Below are 19,520 nucleotides of genomic sequence, written 5' to 3' on the forward strand. Positions count from 1 at the left end.
TTTTTGTTTTTTTTAATTAATTATGACCCTTTTTTACAACTCAACGAGATCTAAAAAGAAAAAAATAACAAATTTTAGTGTTTGGTATTTTATAAAGCATGAACTATGAACGTGTAGTGTAGTATCAACAACAAACAATAATAACAAACAACAAACAAGTTCAATCAAACAACAACAACAAACAAGTTCAACTAAACAACAACAACAAACAAGTTCAACAAAAAAAAACAACAAACAAGTTCAACAAATAAGTTCTTCAAAACGAAAACGAAAGCTAACCTTCAAAAGGTGTATTCGTCGGAATAAAGTTTCGTCACAGTGAGAGAGAAAGCAAAATGCACCTATGAAGGACAAGAGCACAAAAATAATCGGTTAAAACAAAAAAAAATCATACATAAAGTAATTAATTAACATGCATTTGTATCAAATGAAAGAAAGATTACATGTGATGCTCGTCAAACTTTGTTCGAAAAAAGTTTGAGAAGAGAAGAGGGTATCGCGCGCTAAGATAAAGTGAATGAATTTTCAGTCTCCTGCTCAAATTTTTATTGAATTCACTAACCTTTTGACGTCGAATTTAAAAGTCATTCGAAGTTTTATATCCTTTTACGTCGAATTACAATTGTAAACGACTTTTAATAATTGCATTTATTTACAAAAATGTCACCGCTCATTTTTAACGTTGGTTATTCAGTGGTTGGACGTTTAGCGCGTGACGTTATATGTTGTTTTTGTACTAGTGCATTCTGGTTTTGTGAGTCTATATTTTGATGTTTTATATTGGTTTCGTCAGCACTGGTTATCAATGAAATGAACATACAACAATTATATTTGTTGTACACCTCGGTCCAAATATATTTGTTGTGCATCACGTATATTTGTTTATCTAGATATTTGGGCATCAAAACAATATATGCCTTATTATTGGGTGATGGAGATTTTTTGAAAAAGTTGTGGAATTTGGCATCTTTAGTGTGGAGCTAATTCCTTTTTGTTTTGGTAGTGCAACAACAGATAGACAATGACTAATAGACAATGTCATCCTGGTGAAGTGACCCTGAGCAATGCAACACAACTACATTAATTGAACCACCTTCATATAACATACGAACACTATTTTTCGTGCCAAGAATAAAGAACATAAAGAAAATCAAACTGATTTTGAATTACAATTATTTTTCATTTCTATGTTTTGTTTTATACAATCAATTTAGAATTGTTCCCGAATAATCAAAGATCTCAAGTTTAAGTCTTGAATATGTAGTTGCATTAATGCTAAAATTAGTTGGTGTGTGATGTAGGTGTATGACAATTTCGTGTGCCAGGTTTCAGCATCTAAGATATGCATAACGCAGGTGTATGCCCTGGTTGAGCTACAAGATTTCACTGATATGATACCAATATATAGACTCATAAAAACATAACAAATTCAAGATAATAACATTCTTTACTCATCACATTCCATAACAACAATTGAATTTGTCACTCATATCAAGTCTGACTTTCATTGAAATGGAAGAAAGCTACAACACAGTTACAAGACATCAGTCCATTGTCATCAACATTGACACTTAAATTGTGTTTATTACACATAAAAGACAAACCAAAAATATCAAGACCTTCATCCACTTTTGAACAACCAACAAAGATTTCTCTAACTTAACTAACATTTTCCTATTACTATCCATTTCTTCACTGTGCACCAAACTTCCTTTGTTTCCTTCACACTTCAAGCATGTGCCCCTTTCCTCTTCCGCAACATCATTGCACCATTTGAAGTAGTTGCAACCACCCTCTTCAGCACCACTATGTATAAACAACAATCTCTTCTTAGAAACGTGAAATAAATCATACCTTATACTTCGAGCATTCCCAAAATTGCTTGTCACAATTCTTCAAAGTTTTAGCCTTTCTCATCGCACATCTCAGCCCACAGTGGCAAATCGATGAACACACATTACGGTTCTCCTTCCGCCATACATTGCATGTCGACGAACAACAGGAACACTCCTTCGACATCGTCTTCGAACAACTATGTTCACCACCTATCCACCTGCGTCGAACCAAAACACCCTCCAATAACAAGCTCAACAAGCTCGAAGACGAACCTCGCTCTCGTTAGGCATTTAAGGATTTCTTCAAATTTAGGGATTTCTTCAAATTTAGGGATTCCTCAAATCCCAATTATTCTCCCAATTATCCCAAATTCCACACCCTGGCAACAATGAAATTAAATAAAATTAACTACTAATCTGTTATTCTAAAATAAAAACGTTGCGTTTTGATTTAAAAAGTTAACTTTTTTAAATATATAAATAAAACAAAGTCAGGTCAACAATAGTAGTGTGCCACGTTAGTACCATTTGGTCATCTCAGCAACCCACGCATCAATTTTTTAACGCCGTCCAGCCAACTTAACGGGAAGGTCTCAATTGATTTAAATTTTCACAATTAAGGACCAATTTGAGAGACTTTAGAATACGGGGACGTATCTGAGACGATCCTGCACAAATAGGAATGTCGGAAATGATTAAACCTTAAAATTATCATTTTTATCTACTAATGTAAGAAAAGATATGACAAGAGTAATTTCAAATATTAAATTTTGATTCTAGAATTGAAGCATATTAATAAAAAAAAGTGGATTTTTTATTTCGATTATGAATCGAAACATAAAGGTTAGTATTTTGCTTTGATTCAACAAGAACCGAAACACTAAACAATAAATAAATACTAAAAAATATAAGGCAAAATACCCTTTCTGATTTAAAAATATTATTTAGTTTTGAGGGTATTTGACTTCATTAATCTTTAAATGAATAATCATCTCAATTGTTTTTGTATTTAAGGTTTGTTCCTATCCCATTAAGGATGATTAACTTTGTGTAGTTTAGTGATACATGTCAATTTTAAACAATAAATTTCACAAATTTGCCAGCATTTCGCAGTAGTTTTTAGGATATTAAATGAAAGTGATTATCAACCATGATAAAATATGCACTCGAAGATCAATATAAAACACAATTGACAAATATTAATAAATTTTAAGATACGTATATTAAAATATATATACACTAATAAACTATGAAAAAATGATTAATCTTCTCAAATTGTTTGACTAGACAATTCAAGAGTCAATACATAATTAATATGGTTTCTTCTTATATTAATTTTAAAAAAAAATCAATTTTGTCATAAAACTTGAAGATAATACATAATTTTTGTATTAAATCTCAAATGAGATACTATAAGGCCAACTTAATAGCAATTCACATATAAAAAAAATATAAGCACATATAATTACATTATAAAAAAACAAATAATGCAACATATATCAAAAATAAAAAAAATTATATTAAACAAAAAAAACTTTAATACAAATATAAAAAAATATTAAAAACATATATAAAAAAATTTAAACTTTTATGAATCTAACAATACAATACTAGTTATAATTAGACTTTCAAATAGTATGAAGTGAGGAACTAAAATCCAAAAAAATACAAAAACATTAGATAATCAAATTAAAAAAATTTAGAAAAAAGTTATTACACAAACCTTTCACTTTCGAAATGGAAAGAAAAGGCAGGAGCAAGAGTGATGGGTGACGGTAACTTTGGTGGCAAGGAGATTGAAGGAAGGAAAGATAAGTTGTAATGTAACAACAAATAGTGGTATCAGTAACAATGGACAATGGTGGTGGAATGCAGAATGAAAAAGGGTTTCAGACAATGGTGAATGAAAAATGGGAAATGAGAGAATGGAATGAAAAAAGAAAGGAAAGAAAGATGATAACAATTACAAATAATGGTAAAGAGGATAGAGGATGTTCGAAAACGGTGTTTAAAAAATTGAAGTCATAGAAGTATATGATCTTAGTTCTCTTATGAAATGTCAAATCTCATTTTATAGAAAAAAGATTTAAATAAAAATAATAATAATTTTAAAATTTTATTCAATTTTTTATTTTGATTATGGAAAAATCGAAGTCATAGATACATACTACCTCGATTCTTTGACAATCAAAACCAAATCTTTTTTCTTATATAAAATATTTAAATAAGAAAAATGAAAATTTTGAAATTTTTTATTTCACTTTTTTGCCTGGGTCTTAAAAACTAGAATCATATATTTGGTTCTTTAACAATTAAGATTAAATATCTTTTCTCAAATAATATATTTGAATAAATAATGAGATTTTTTAAAATTTTAATATATATATTCTTTTATTTTAAAACTGAAGTTAAATCCTTTCTCAGATTAAATAATTAAAAAAATAATCTTAATTTTAAATTTTTTAAAAAGTTTGTGTACCTTTCAGTTTTTAATAATCGAAATAATATATATATATATATATAATTTTGTTTCCTTTGAAAACAAGATCTATATATTCGTAAAAATTTTAAAATTATCACCATGTATTTTTGTTTTTTTGTTTTATTTAAATTGAAACATATCACCGTAGTTACACTAGTGCAATAAAGGGAAATGATACCGGTTAATTTCGCTTATAGGCACCGGTTCTGCAATCGAGGCATATACAAGCGAGGTAAAAAGTCTACCTTTTTTGTCTCGGTTCTGAACCGAGACATAAAGATATATGCTTTTGCTTCGGTTAAAATACAACCGAGCCAGTAGAGGGTGTTTCTTTTTTATTCTGCTAGACTTTGGCCTCGGTTTATTGTTGAACCGAGTTAGTAAAAGGGTTTATTTTTTTTTAAACAAATAAAGCAATGGTTGTGAGAGTTTCGTGTTTATCAAAACAAATTAATGATGTACCAGGTGCATCTGTAGAAGGTGAGGCTCCCCAGTTGATGCCAGGTACAGTTGGAATAGGTTGTGGAACTGCATCTGTCCACGATTGATCAATTGTACCGGGCCACTGGCCATCAGCAGCAATAGCACCAGGATTATAGTCAGTGATGGCATAATCACCAGCAGGAGCTTCCTCCTCCTCTTGTTGCTTAGCCTCCTCTAGTTCTCTATAGAAGAACAAGTCCACCTGCATCAAACAAAAGATTAAGAAAACAAACTCCTTCAATATCCTCCCAAAAATCTGCCTCTCACTAAATTATACCCAATAAGCTCATTAACAATGCCACTAAGAAAAGCAGACCAAGAGAATACTTACCATAACATCCCATTTGAGGCCAAGACGAATGGTACTCCTCATTTGCAACACCATCCTGGCAAGAAGCCAAAAGAGACACCCAATGCTGTGTTTGCCCTTGTTGTTGGCAGGAATCCCAATGTCCACATACCTCATGGGTGAGTCAGTGTCATAGAAAGCAATGGTTGGAATGTTTCCAAGAGCACCTTCCTTAATGGGCTGCAAAAATAAACCCATGTATGTTAAAATCACAACGCAGGCAACATCAAGGAAAGAAAAACACGAAACAAAAAACCAAAAAAATCATCATCCCAAGAGGTGTTGTCCGCAAAACATTGATCACAAAGCAAAAATATAAGCTCTCACAACCATCTTAGGCTTATAAGGGGTACTTGAGCAGAGGTGGGAATCGTGGTAGTTGAACTTGGCAGAGGTGGGAATAGGTGATAGAAAGAACAGGGGCGTGGTACACGAGGGTCTTCTTCATCCCCGCGGTGCAGTTGCCATGGGCCACAAGGCGGTCCTTTCCAGTAGCCTTCTCGGTGACGCGGTTGGTCCTGGAGCCATTTCCATACTTGCGGTCCATCACGCTGAAGAAGTACCATTCCAAGTCCTTCGTCTTCAGCTTCGACAGAGCTGAAAAGCAAAAATAAGTTAAAAAACACTTTGAATCCTTTGAACCAAACCCTATTGCTAACAATTCGACACCACAAAAAAGGGAAAAATGCTAACGGGGAAGGTCCCAAGGCTCGAGCTTGTAGACATCAACCACTGCGATGTGTCGTATCGGGACAGGTTTCTGGTGATCTTGCGCTTCAGGTTCAGGTAGAACCGGTGGAATCGGAAGCCGGGACCCATAGGTGCCATGGATTGGATTCAAGAGAGATGAATCGCTGAGAGAGAAAAAGAGTGAAAGAAAATTGGGGATTAGAGCTTTCCGGTGATCTTGCGCTTCAGGTTCAGGTAGAACACCACCAGCTCTTCGTTGATGCGGTGGAATCGGAAACCGGGACCCATAGGTGCCATGGATTGGATTCAAAAGAGATGAATCGCTGAGAGAGAAAAAGAGTGAAAGAAAATTGGGGATTAGGGCTTTCGTTTATGATTGATGAAGAGGGAGACGGTGGCAGTGAGAATAGTCGGTGGCGGCGATGTCGACAAACGGCGGAGACGATGGTGGCGTTGGACGACGACGCTGGAGGCAATGAAGGTGAGAAGAGAGGACGTTCAACCGTGAGAGGGAGAAGTGGAACAGTGGATTCACAAAGAAGAAGCAATGAAGCAATGACGAAGCAGCAACGCGAAGAAATGAACAAACTCTGATAATTTTGAAGCTTTACAGCACCGGTTATGAACGAAACGATGCGTAAAATGAAAAATCTGAAGCTTATATGCTTCGGTCAGAAAGGAATCGAAGCCGATGAATGTTTTGGCACCGTGTCTAATTTCACCGAGGTGGCAACTGAGGCTTTATGCCTCGGTTATGTGGGAAACCGAGGTAGTATCACATTTTCATAAAGTTGTCAGCCAAAAAGCCTGAACTCGTATCACTTTTTCATAAAGTTGACACCTTTTAGGCATCTGATCTACTTGTAACCGAGGTTGTAACTCTGTTCTGCACCAGTTCTGCATGCAACCGAAGCCTATAAAGTCCAGTTTATTACAAAACTGTCACCATCTTGTGATAGGCAGCGGTTTGGTGTAAAGTGAGATATATTGTACGAGTTTAAAAGCAAAAATTATACTAGTGTTAACAAACCAAATCTGTAATAATGTCATGTTGAATCATCATGTTTTTTATTTAAATTGAATCAAATCTTATATGTTATAGAAATATAGAATTACTATATTGATTTAAATACGATTTGATCTTCACATGTAATTATATCTATTATAATGTTAATTTTATCCTAAATAAATTTATCAATTGAAATTTAAAGTATATTAACAAGGTTCAATTAATTTGATCTAATTAAAGGATCTTGGGTCACAAATCCGATCTATAAATTCAATTCATACCCACTCCCAACACCAAAACGTAGGACCACAATGCAAGTTTATGATATCCGTATACATCCATTAATTTTTAGACATCACATTTACACCTATCAATTCTCCTTGTCACTCATTAATTATATCACATCATAATATTTATAATCTTTTCTTTTTTAAATAACGAACCAATTATAAACTACAACGTAAATAATGATATTTATAATTTTTTCTCCTTTTAAATAACGAACAAATTATAAACTATCACATAAATCATGGTAAAATAATTGTCAAAAATAATTGATAAAAAAACATTTTTCTAAATAACACATACTTATAATTTTTTTTCTCCTTTTTAAATAACACGTGTTATTTAATAAGAAACACTTTACAATTTCTTCGCACCTTTCTCACATTTAATGAGAAAAATAATATTTTATATTTTAGTTAATTTATTTCAAATTATTTTACATTTTAAAATAAAAATATTATTGTAATTGTGTTGAACGACATCAAGTTAAAAATAAGACGTGTATCATTACTTATTTAATAAATACCCATGTAATGATATTATATTTTTGAACAAGGATAACATGATACATCGACATTTATTTCACATACTTAATAAAAATAAAATAATTTTAAAATATGAAATTTTGTAATATTTTGAAAAAAAATAAAAATAAAAAGGATAATGTTAAATAAATATAAAATACGTGCATCTAACATTTTTTACATTTTCAATGAATCAGTCCAGTAAAAATATTATTATTTTTGTTTTGTTAAAGGTTACAAGGAAATAGGAAAACACAAGGCTACATGTATAATTTTGTTTCTTAAAAAATAGATATTTTGATACAGATTTTTACACAATATTTTAATATAATAGATATATAATTTTTTATTGGTTCTTTATTTATTTATAAATTATAATTGTAGTGATGTAACTTAAATTCAATAAAAAAAAAAATTGTTATAAGCTAAAGGGAGAGTGATGCTTGTTTTGTGTTCTTTCACCCAACAAATCTGAAGCTCACAATAAGACACCAGAGAATGGCCATTTTCCCACCTTAGTATTCCAAAATTCAATTTATATATTTACTATATTAGCATTTGCAAACCTTGGCCTAAGGTCACAACCACACCTCATCCCTACAAAACATTTCTCATTCTTCCACCTTCTCCTTCCTCTGCATGCTTTTGCTTCTTCCGCACCCATCACCCTCCATTTGCAGAAGAACCGCCACCTTCATTCGTTGTCCAAATGGGGTTTCACAGTGTTGAAACCCCACGAGAGGACGTGCCTCTTCTCTCCGATGCACCCCGTCTCTCCTCAACATTCAAGACCTTCGCCAACATCTTCATATCCATTGTGGGTTCTGGCGTGCTTGGTCTCCCTTACAGCTTCAAGAAAACGGGTTGGGTCACGGGTTTGCTCATGCTCTTCCTCGTCGCCTTCCTCACTTACCACTGCATGATGCTCCTCGTGCGCACTCGCCGCAAGCTTGAATCCGAGGAGCAGTTCCCCCATCTCAACTCTTTTGGTGATATGGGGTATGCCATTGGGGGCCCTCCTGGCAAATTTTTCGTTGATGTCATGATAGGGTTTTCTCATTGCGGTTTCTGTGTCGGCTACCTTATTTTCATTTCCACCACGTTGGCCAATCTCGCCGGTGACGCGTCAACATGGTATCCTTTTCTGGGTTTGACGCCAAAGGTCTTGTTTCTGTGGGGTTGCTTTCCCTTTCAGTTGGGCCTTAATGCTATCCCAAGTTTGACCCTTTTGGCTCCCTTGAGCATTTTCGCCGATGTTGTTGATATTGCAGCGAAGAGTGTGGTGATGGTGGACGAAGTGTTCGCGTTCATGAAGAATAGCCCTCCTTTGGAGGCCTTTGGGGGTTGGTCCGTGTTTTTCTACGGTTTAGGGGTGGCAGTGTATGCGTTTGAAGGGATAGGAATGATTTTGCCGCTGGAATCAGAGGCGAAGGATAAGGAGAAATTTGGTGGGGTTTTGGGTGCGGCAATGTTTCTCATTTCTCTGTTGTTTGCAGCGTTTGCTGCTTTAGGTTACTTTGCTTTTGGTGAAGAAACTCAAGGGGTTATCACTACCAATCTTGGACCAGGCGTAGTAAGCGTTTTGGTGCAGTTGGGTCTTTGCATCAACCTGTTCTTTACTTTCCCATTGATGATGAATCCAGTGTACGAGTTGGTGGAGAGACGGTTGTGTGATTCTAAGTACTGTTTGTGGTTGAGGTGGTTGTTGGTGTTGGGGGTGAGTTTGGTGGCAATTTTTGTGCCTAACTTTGCAGATTTTTTATCACTTGTTGGTAGTAGCGTCTGTGTTATTCTTAGCTTTGTGTTGCCAGCTACGTTTCACTATTTGGTTTTCAAAGAAGAGATAGATTGGAGGTGTCTGCTTTGTGATGGGGCAATTGTAGTTTTTGGGTTGGTTATTGCAGTTACAGGAACCTGGTCTTCCTTATTGAACATGCTTCGCCACAGTGCTTGATCAAACAACACAAAAAGTCTCGTCTTGTTACTAGTACTTAGTCAAGAGTTTGATAAAACACAGGGATTTTTATTTTTTATTTTTGGATGGAGAAATTTTTAAGTTGCTGAGAGCATTTTTAATGGAAATGTTTTTTAAGGGTTTCTTTATTAATAAAAATATTATTTTAACATAATATTCTAATTTTTTTTTTAAATTAAAGCGAGTTGGTTATATAGATTTCTTTTAGAAACCCTACCATTATGAGGTTTCTAGGTGAAATGTCAACGAGATCCATTTTGGTTCGTAATTGTGTACTGTTTGCTTAAATTACTGATAATAGTAAAACAGCCTTTTAAAAGATTTAACTTTTCTTTCAAAGGGTAAACATGACCTGTATCTATTTCTATATATCATAATAATGGTTCTAGTTGAACTGTGACTATTTTTTTTAGAGGAGTAGTATCTTGACATGCTGACACTCATTTGACATGGTTCAGGTTATTATTTAGAAAAAAAAGATACACAATATTGAGGGTAAATTGTGAAATTCCTCTCTTTAAACATGTTTAAAAGCATAAACAACTCCATAAATTCAATATAATAGATGTTTCTAACTCTAAAAAATAGAAAAACTATCCGTATATTCACCTTGCCCTTTTATAAAATTATTAGAACATAGAAGTCAAACCAAAACAACCCTTGATTACACCATTAATATTGATTCTTAAGTCAATTAAGAGATACAATTTGTCATATTACATCTATAATAGAAACCACCTTACCCTCCATAGTTTGAATATTGACAAATTTCAGCATAAAAAAAATCAAAGACAATATTACTCATATGCTTCTTAGATTTATTCCTTATCATACTCACTAACTCTTTAATTTATGAAATAACATAAGGAAATTCAATTGGATCCTAAAATTTACTATGATTTCAAATCCTCCAAATCATCCAGATAACTTTAGTAATGACATCCTTTAGTCACTTTAAGCAAATTACTACAAGAAAACTCCATAAACTAAACAACCAAATCCAAAGAAGAAAACTACAAATACTAAAATCATTAAGCATATCTACAAATTTAAATCCAGTATAATGATTTACATACAAATTAAAATCAATAGGTAAATATCCACATGTAATGCTAAAGTTACCTATGGATTAAAAATCTGTATGTAATAGTCAGTAGGTAAATCAATAATTTCTTATATGTCTCACAATCGTTTAGTAACAAAATAATAAAAGAAAAAAATAAGAGAAAGATTCAATTATTACCACCACACAAAGAATATATAGAGCATAAAATCACTCATTTCTTTTAACCTCCAAATCAATAGATAAACAACCATACAACAACTTCCAAAAAACCAAAATTTTAGCTCAAGCCACCTTATTCAACCAAATCAAGTTCCACAAATCCACATGTTCCATATCAGAAGAGTAAACTTTTTTTGCAAATCTTATAGAAAACACACTAGTAAATCCAAAATCTAATTAGATACATCTTCATCCTCATTAACCATTAAAGAAAAAAAATAATATAACAAAATAAGGAAAGTTATAATAAATACCTGTCTAGACTGAACTAACAATAGAGTATAATCTTACTTTGTAAAAATAAGAAATTTTATCCCGTTTAGATATGCAATTATCAGAACACCAACAATCATTCCAAAAATTTAAATACAATCACCCTTACTTAGTGTCCAAAAACTATTTTTCATAACAACATCATATGCATCCTTAATACCATACAAAATTGACGATGATTTAAAGAACATATATTTTTGATAATTAGACTAAAGAAATTGAATACACATGAGTTTAGTATAAGTCATTTTGTCATAAGCAAACTTTCAAACTAAATATACCATATAACCTTTAATCTTTAACTGAACAGTAATAACATGCAAACCACCATTCACCTTGGAACCAAATTATTTAACCATAAGCAGTTATTTTTATAATTTTTTCTCTACATTAAAATATATTTTTCTCATTACTTAATGTATTCTTTTTTAATAAAGAAAAAAAATTACTTGTATTAATGAAAATATATACTACTGTAATTTATTAATAATTTCATTACGGTTGAATAATAACTATATCTTTTAATTTTAAAATTATTAAAACATATGAATATCCATATTTTTAAAGACGATGCAAATATTCATTTAATTCTTAATCAATTGTTTTTTATACACATTTATAATTAAGAGAATACATTAATTGTATTTCTAAAACAAATTCAACAAATAATTATTTTCTAGTACTCTTTTTCGTTTTTTCCCATCTATCCACTTTTTCTTTTGTTGAATCTATTTAATTCATTTATATTTCATTTAAAATTTTGATGTAACATTAATTAAAGTTAAATATGTTGTTGGTCCCTTAACTTTAAGTGAAAGTTTCAAGTGCATTTTTAAACTAATGTTGAAGAAAAAATGTATCAAATAGTGTAAACAATTTAAATCTTATCATGAATTATGTTTGAAACGTGAAATAAACTTAACAAAATTTGGTTAAAATGACTAAATTCACACAATTTTAAAGTTGAGGAACTAAATTAAGTCAAAGTTTTGAAAATGGACTAATTATAATTTTTCACTTAAAATTAAGGGACAAAAAACATATTTAACCCTACTAATTACTACCACTTTTTCATTTGTATTTCCATTTCTACTTATAATTTATAATAGTTTATATGCTATCATAAATGAAAAAGAAATAATAGTAGAGAATATGTTAAAAAATTAACAATGTTGTTTTAAATAAATAAATATAATAATTAATATTTAATATTTGTATCATCCACCCAAGTGGATGGAAAACAAAAAAATAAATATCATATGTGGTAATGGAGAACTCGATTAACCCTTATTGGAAAATTTCCTCCCCATAAGATTTGTAATCTTTTTGGAAAAAAAAAGAAAATATAAACATATATATATATATATATATATATATATATATATATATATATATATATATATATATATATATATATATATATATATATATATATATAATAGTATATGGATAAAGTATCATTAACTGGTAGTAGTTTGTTTCAACACTGGTTTGAGCTTCAATCCTAAGAGGGAGAACAAATAAAAAAGAAAGTAGATAAGAATGTTTCTCTAATTTATTTGAATCTTAATATATTTCATAGTTTAAAATTCATTGCCAATAGGAAATAAAAAATTATTGAATATTTTAAAATGTAAATATTAAAAAATATTTGTAAGACTTATAAAATAATTTATTCTTTAAGAATAACTTACATCTGATTAAGTACATAAATTTCTATTTTATGTATAGTATTCATTTACTATTACATCATCGTCATTATTATTATTACAATTATTGTTTTTATCATCATTAATTATTATTATTATTTACTATTATTTGTTATTATTATTACTATTATTATTACATTGCAATTTTTATATATATCTATGCCATTAGCCATCTTTTTCTCACTTGTTGTACAAAAATATTCTACTAATTTATCATGCAAATGCAGTTTCTCTTTAAAGTTAACAACAGAGTTGTCTTAAGTTGCTTGAACAAATTAAATGCATAGATTCTTTGGCTATAATGATCTCATGTCCCTTCAAAAATCAAGTGGATGTTACTACTTTGAAGATAGATTCTTTACTAAAATTATATCCATACTCAAGTTTTAACCTAAAGCCATTAATTGCCAAACACGGCAAAGTCACTCAAGACTTAAAGCAGGTCATTCTGTAGCTTTTAAAACTACCTTTAAGATTTGCAAGTTTAGCAATGTCACATATCTACTGCACTTGCAAATACTCGGAACACGCTTTATTTATTTTTTTTTATCTAATTAAAGTAATAGTTATTACAATAAAAAAATAAATATCAAAACAAGAATTAATAACAATAACATTTATAAAGAATAGTTAATAACAGACTTTAGCTTTAGTAACTTTTCTTCACACGTTTTACTATTTCAAGTTTTGGTATGGTCTTATCTTGTAACTCTTATATTCATTAACCAATTTCTTTCTTCATAATCGATCAGAAATTATCGACAATAATTGTTTCTGCTTTTATACTTGTTTTAATAATTAAACGTTTTTAACTGTATTTTTTATTATAAAAAAAATATAAACAGTAAATAAATTGTACTGAATTAGATCGTACACTCTTCTAATTATGGCATATTGTGAAAAACTTGTTACACACTCCAACGTATGAGTGAACGAAAACATGAAAAGAAAAAGGTACACATAGTATTTGGCTCTAATTATCCTTTAAGATGAGTAGCCTTGATAAGGTAAAGGTGTGATGAAGTAAGAAGAGAAAATGGGTGGTATAATGTTGAATTTGCAGAGGCTAAAAGAAGGTGTTGAAGAAGAAGCAGTAGCACATGGTGAAAAACAAGTGTGAAGGAAAAAGGAAAAAGCACGCAAAAGGGCAAAAGTATAAAGATAGGAAGCAGATGGGTGACGCAGGAAAGCGCAGCAACTCACTACTCTTTTTCAGGACTCTGATTATTCCTCCCCACCTAAAATAACATCCATAGTAGTTATCTTCCCTAAAAGCCCTTCCACTGTTCATACAAAATTCAGATGCTGAAGGGCATAAACGTAAGGGAGCAAGAAACAGTTAATTTGGGAAAAAAGGAACAAAAAACGAACCGTATGAAAATGCAAGACCCACACAAACTATACATCGTTAGAGAACATTGCAGGAAGCAAAAGAGAAAACAGAGAGAAAAAAGTGGAGGATTGTTGAAGAGAGAGACTCGTGATTTGAGAACGCCACACACACCCTCCCATCTCCGAAACAAAAGCTTCAAATTTTGGGTTCAAGAAAAGGGGATTTATTTAAAATCTAAAAAGAAAAAGAACTACACAACAAAACTTGGTTGTGACACGACAGAGAAACAAGAAAGATCATTCATTTGGGAGTGTTGTTTTGAAGGAAAAAGGTGAAGTTTTTTCATAGATCAGAGGTGATGTCGTGTTCTTCTTCATCCGGGTCTGAAGAGGACGATGAGGGGTTCGACTCCTACCGGAAAGGGGGGTACCACGCCGTCAGAGTCGGCGATCAGTTCGCCGGAGGCAGGTACATAGCGCAGAGGAAGCTGGGTTGGGGCCAGTTTTCCACAGTTTGGCTTGCCTATGATACTTCAACATCTGTATGTTATGTTTGATCCTCGTTCTTTACTTTTTCATTCTTTTTCTTCTGTTCATTTTCTGGTTACTTCCTTCCAAAGGGGTTGTTTCTTTTGAATTATCCGAATTTTTGCTTTTTGAGATTCATTTGTCTTGTGATTTGTGTTTTGAGGTGAAAAGTTGTTGAACCCCCCTCCCCCTTAATCGTTATGAGCAATTAGTTTTTAGGGGAACTGAGTAGCATCAGGTGACCCATGTAGTCAACCTCAGATACTGAGATACGATTTTGTTGTTGTTATCGCAATCAGTTTTGAATCTGCAGGGCGGTTGTTAGATTCTGTGCTTGTTTTGCGTGTTGCGTCAATCGTGTTTGTCTGCTTTGAATTATGTAGGGGTTAAAAGGCTTTTCATTTTTCTGCTTCATTGTGGTCTCGAAAATGTGTTTGTGTGTGTTTGTGGGAGAGAGAGAGAGAGAGTTTAAATATATAATTTGAGGTTTTTAGTAAAATATTTTTTCTGGTATTTTTCTGTCTCCCAATATTTTTTCTTTGTACTATAGAAACATTGGTTATTCGGCCTAATGTGTGTATTTGTGTTGTCGGTTTCTGTCTTAAGGGTAACATTTCATTGAATGGATCAAATTGGGATATTAATTTTAAGGGTAACGTTTGATTGAATGAATCAAATTGCGATATTTGTGTGCATATATGTTGAAGAATCTTGTTTTCTTCCCCTGTCGGTGCCACTTCTTCTGTTGGTATTTGTATTTTTTAACACGTGTCAGAGATACCTGACGGACCTTTCATGTTTGGGATGACAAACATGGTTAGATGGTCGTCATCGTACAATGTGACCACCTGGAACACTTAGATTTCTCTGTTCGCAGCACCTCTTTGATTTTTTAGGTTCTTACTGATTTGGTAAATGTGTTAAGCTCCTTTTTAACACTAATATCTGGTGTCTTTTGTTTGTGTGTATTAGTTTTGTTGTTTGGGGTGAGCTGCATATAGAAACACTTTTATTCTGGATTTCAGTTCTAATTCAACAAAGCTTAATGCTATGATGGATTTGATCTCTAAGTAACAGTTGATGGGCAAATTACAGTAGCAGTTTGTAACAGTTTTACATTTTGTTATTCTCGTGTCATGCTTATGTTATATCTCAATTTCAACTTTTGACTTGCCCAATCAATGAGTATAACTTCATACTTTATTGTGTAAAGTACACTCCACACTTTAGTGTAATTCAATACTTAAGTTAGAGATTGACTTGTGAGTATATTATAGATACACTCACTAGTTTATCGATCCAGAACTTCTGCTACCATTAAACCACTTCTTTATGGTGATGGGGTCTGGCTAAATGCTTAAATTGAATAGGAACCGATAGAAAAAATAAACAGAAGATGGTAAGATAAACTGAAGCTTACTTCATGTAGCATTATACACTGTTTTGTATATCCAGGAGGGGTGTTTTCACAGTAGCACAATCCCTTTGGCACTTGCTATGAACTAGATCCAAGTATTACCCTTTATTCATCTAAATTTTCATGTATTCATGTTTAATTAAAAAATCTTCCTCAAAGGTCTGCTTGTGTTCCAACTTCCAACTGATTTTTCTCTCAGCTAGTGTTGAGTTTTTTAATTGTTTTGGTGAAAAAGTGTTTTTTTTTTAAAATTATTTTCTAATTTTTAATTTGAATTTTCAGGCATATGTTGCTCTTAAGATCCAGAAAAGTGCGGCCCAATTTGTTCAGGCTGCCCTTCATGAAATTGATGTTCTTGCATCCATTTCTGATGGCGTTGATGTTAATTCAAAATGTGTTGTCCAGTTGATTGATCACTTTAAGCACGCAGGTCCTAATGGCCAGCACCTTTGCATGGTGATTGAGTTTCTTGGGGATAGCTTGCTTCGTGTAATAAAGTATAACCGGTACAAAGGTCTTCCATTGAATAAAGTTAGGGAGATTTGCCATTGCATTTTGATTGGTTTGGATTATTTGCATAGAGAACATGGTATTATCCACACTGACCTAAAACCAGAAAATGTTCTTCTGATCTCTACCATTGATCCTGCCAAAGACCCTGTTAAATCTGAAGTCAGTCCAATATTAGAGAGGCCAGAGGGAAGCATAAATGGTGGAGTTACTAGTCTTATTGAGAAAAAGTTGAAAAGAAGAGCTAGGAGGGCCGTTGCTAAAATCGCTGGAAGAACAGCTTCAATTGGAGGAACAGAAGATCAAAAGTCTGTGAGAAATCTTGATGGGATTGATGTGAGATGCAAGGTGGTAGATTTTGGAAATGCTTGTTGGGCTGACAAGCAGTTTGCAGAAGAAATTCAGACAAGACAGTACAGAGCTCCTGAAGTAATACTGCAGGCTGGCTATTCCTTCTCTGTTGACATGTGGTCTTTCGCGTGCATTGCTTTTGAGCTTGCCACTGGTGATATGTTATTTACGCCCAAAGTTGGACAAGGTTTTAGTGAGGATGAGGTATGATGATTTTGATGTACCCTTTTATGTTCCTTATCTTTTATGAGTGGATGGCAGTGTTTATGATAATTGTTAAACTATAGACTTTATACCTTATATTTCCTTTCTATTAATGCAAGGAATAACTGTGTGTTGTGTGTATTAATGCAATGAGTTTCTATTGGTAATGGATGAAATTGAGTTTCATGCTTGTACATCACCGATTGTATCGAAACAGTTGTGCTATACTGTTATTGAATCATAGTCACCATTATGAACCCTGCTACTTTTTGGTTTTATTTGTAAGCATTTCATAACTACAACTAGTGGTATTGGAATTATTCTTTGATTCATCCAAAAAGTGGAAAATACAAATTCTTGGGTTATTCCAGAACTGGTTAAGGATTTATTAGGTGTGATTGGCTTGACTTACAAAACTGCACAAGTAGAATATCTAAACTATGTGCTATGTTGCTTTCAGGATCACCTTGCCCTGATGATGGAACTCCTTGGAAAGATGCCTCGGAAGGTAGAAATTGTCTCTGTCTATTATTTATTGAAATAGCTACATGAAAAATCTAATCTTGCATGTTACAGGTTGCTACTGCTGGAGCAAAATCCAAGGATTTCTTTGACAGACATGGCGATCTCAAAAGAATTCGAAGACTAAAGTTTTGGCCACTTAGCAAATTGTTGGTTGATAGATACAAATTTCCGCAGAGTGATGCTCATGAATTTTCAGAGTTTCTTCTACCACTTCTCGATTTCGTCCCAGAGAAGCGACCAACAGCACAGCAGTGTCTGCAACATCCATGGCTCCGGGGCACGGAGTCAAACGAAAAAAAGGAATCCAGTGTGGAGAATGTGGGTGTTGGGATGAGCAATCTCAAAATCAAGGGGGCAAAGTGAAGAAAAATTATTCAACAGTCACCATCCAAGACCCTTCCTTCCCCCATGAATGACTATTGAATGTAATTTGGTTTTGGTTTGTGCAAATTTAATAAGATTTATTTTTTTATTGGACTAACTACACAGATGTAAATTAGTAAAGAATTTTGTTTATTCAGAGATATCTGACACAATTTGTGTGTATATTTACAACATGATGATTTCATCCAATGCCAAGTGGTAGTTGCTACTTGTATTCCAACAATAGGAATAGAATATTTGTTAGAATACTATAATGTTTCAGTGCTGGATTGAAATGGATTAGTGAAACACGAGACCTTTTTTAAACAAATAAATCTAGTGCTCTGACCTAATCAGAAATAGATGAAATGAACCAGTTCAATGAAACTTCATAATGATTTTGTGTGTCATCAAAAGTATGAATTTGTCATCTCTATCTTTATCTCTATTAGGTCTCAATATTTACAGAGTTGTTAGTGCTAGTATGAACAGAAAAGAAAACTGAATCATGCCACCTATAATCTCCCAAACAATTTCAAATTAAAGATTAAAATATCAACATCAAAGTTTTAAGTTATTGATCCGTGTATCTCTGATTATAAAAGTAATTTCAACTCAACCTTAATTATATATGTATATCAAATAAAGTTTAAGAAAGAGTAAAAGTTATATTAATTTTCATTTTATAAATCATTATCTGACAACCTAATTAAATTAAAAATGCATGGTTCATTATTAGATTCAATAAATAATAAATACTTAATATTACAAGACTACTAACACTGTGATCTGGACTTGCCTAAATACAATAATCAAGATTGGTATAATTTTGTCAATATTTACTATTAAATGTGTGATGAGAAAGTTAATCTTGAAAGAATCTAACATTTGTGGCTTCACATAGAGTAATACGGCTGACATTTAGAGAAGATTAGCCCTGTATGATGATAATGATTTGACTTTAGATTTAAGAATGTCTGTTTGTACGAAATATAGGGATTTTTCACTTTGTAAAACCATGAGTTGTCGAGTGTATTTCATGGTAAATTTCGTAGGTTATATTTTTTTCCGACGGAAAACTACAAATTTCCTACTTTCTTTAGTAGCAATCATCAGCCCCAAATATTCTCGAAGTAGTCATACAAAATAAGTAGGGTATGGTAATTTCTGTTTAGGTTTTGCTATTTTTGGTCAATTTGAACCTAGGGTTTAATATTCAACTGCTAATAGTATCCGATAGATCTTTTCTGACAGAGCTAGATTCTAACAATACAAAGTTGCACAAGTTGGTTTGAATTATAAACCTCAAAACGCACTAAGATTGGTTTCTGCTTGGAAAGTTTGACCAAAATCAGTTGGTTGACTAAGTTTGAAATATATTAAGTATTTAG

The 19,520-nt window shown here is 32.4% G+C and overlaps 3 protein-coding genes across 5 annotated transcripts; 2 read left to right on the forward strand and 1 right to left on the reverse strand.

The window, feature by feature from the left end:
• Positions 1 to 1,559: 1,559 nt before the first annotated feature.
• LOC128193978 (40S ribosomal protein SA-like) lies at positions 1,560 to 6,550 on the reverse strand. 2 transcript variants are annotated; one of them, XM_052868229.1, is made up of 6 exons: positions 5,843 to 6,550; positions 5,480 to 5,746; positions 5,132 to 5,329; positions 4,780 to 5,002; positions 2,361 to 2,503; positions 1,561 to 2,215 (listed from the first exon to the last, which is right to left on the reverse strand). In XM_052868229.1, exons 2-5 carry the CDS (start codon positions 5,480 to 5,482, stop codon positions 2,415 to 2,417), a joined length of 513 nt encoding a protein of 170 aa, XP_052724189.1. In that variant the 5' UTR covers positions 5,483 to 5,746; positions 5,843 to 6,550; the 3' UTR covers positions 1,561 to 2,215; positions 2,361 to 2,414. The 2 variants fall into 2 exon arrangements, with proteins under 2 accessions (XP_052724187.1, XP_052724189.1); XM_052868227.1 differs by having other exon boundaries at positions 1,560 to 2,215; positions 5,132 to 5,746.
• A 1,781-nt stretch (positions 6,551 to 8,331) lies between these two features.
• LOC108328414 (amino acid transporter AVT3A) lies at positions 8,332 to 9,668 on the forward strand. The gene has a single exon (XM_017562284.2). It carries the CDS (start codon positions 8,367 to 8,369, stop codon positions 9,609 to 9,611), a length of 1,245 nt encoding a protein of 414 aa, XP_017417773.1. The 5' UTR covers positions 8,332 to 8,366; the 3' UTR covers positions 9,612 to 9,668.
• Positions 9,669 to 14,256: 4,588 nt separating this feature from the next.
• LOC108326909 (uncharacterized) lies at positions 14,257 to 18,398 on the forward strand. 2 transcript variants are annotated; one of them, XM_017560553.2, is made up of 4 exons: positions 14,257 to 14,773; positions 16,459 to 17,241; positions 17,702 to 17,749; positions 17,818 to 18,398. In XM_017560553.2, exons 1-4 carry the CDS (start codon positions 14,591 to 14,593, stop codon positions 18,127 to 18,129), a joined length of 1,326 nt encoding a protein of 441 aa, XP_017416042.1. In that variant the 5' UTR covers positions 14,257 to 14,590; the 3' UTR covers positions 18,130 to 18,398. The 2 variants fall into 2 exon arrangements, with proteins under 2 accessions (XP_017416042.1, XP_052727386.1); XM_052871426.1 differs by having other exon boundaries at positions 14,257 to 14,700; positions 16,607 to 17,241.
• The last annotated feature ends 1,122 nt before the right edge of the window (positions 18,399 to 19,520 follow it).

The sequence above is a fragment of the Vigna angularis genome, chromosome 1 (genome assembly GCF_016808095.1).
Source record: "Vigna angularis cultivar LongXiaoDou No.4 chromosome 1, ASM1680809v1, whole genome shotgun sequence".
In the NCBI taxonomy this organism is placed as follows: domain Eukaryota; kingdom Viridiplantae; phylum Streptophyta; class Magnoliopsida; order Fabales; family Fabaceae; genus Vigna; species Vigna angularis.

Bases quoted from the DNA above. Each gene is read 5' to 3' on its own strand.
- LOC128193978 (XM_052868227.1), bottom strand. From the start codon at position 5,347: ATGGGTTTATTTTTGCAGCCCATTAAGGAAGGTGCTCTTGGAAACATT. The intron at 5,003-5,131 runs GTAAGTATTCTC...TGTTTGATGCAG, and splicing joins GCCTCAAATGGGATGTTATG to GTGGACTTGTTCTTCTATAG. The intron at 2,504-4,779 runs GTACATCATTAA...CTATTTGTGCAG, and splicing joins ACCTTCTACAGATGCACCTG to GATCGTCTCAGATACGTCCC.
- LOC108328414 (XM_017562284.2), top strand. From the start codon at position 8,367: ATGGGGTTTCACAGTGTTGAAACCCCACGAGAGGACGTGCCTCTTCTC.
- LOC108326909 (XM_017560553.2), top strand. From the start codon at position 14,591: ATGTCGTGTTCTTCTTCATCCGGGTCTGAAGAGGACGATGAGGGGTTC. The intron at 14,774-16,458 runs GTATGTTATGTT...TTGAATTTTCAG, and splicing joins CCTATGATACTTCAACATCT to GCATATGTTGCTCTTAAGAT. The intron at 17,242-17,701 runs GTATGATGATTT...TGTTGCTTTCAG, and splicing joins AAGGTTTTAGTGAGGATGAG to GATCACCTTGCCCTGATGAT.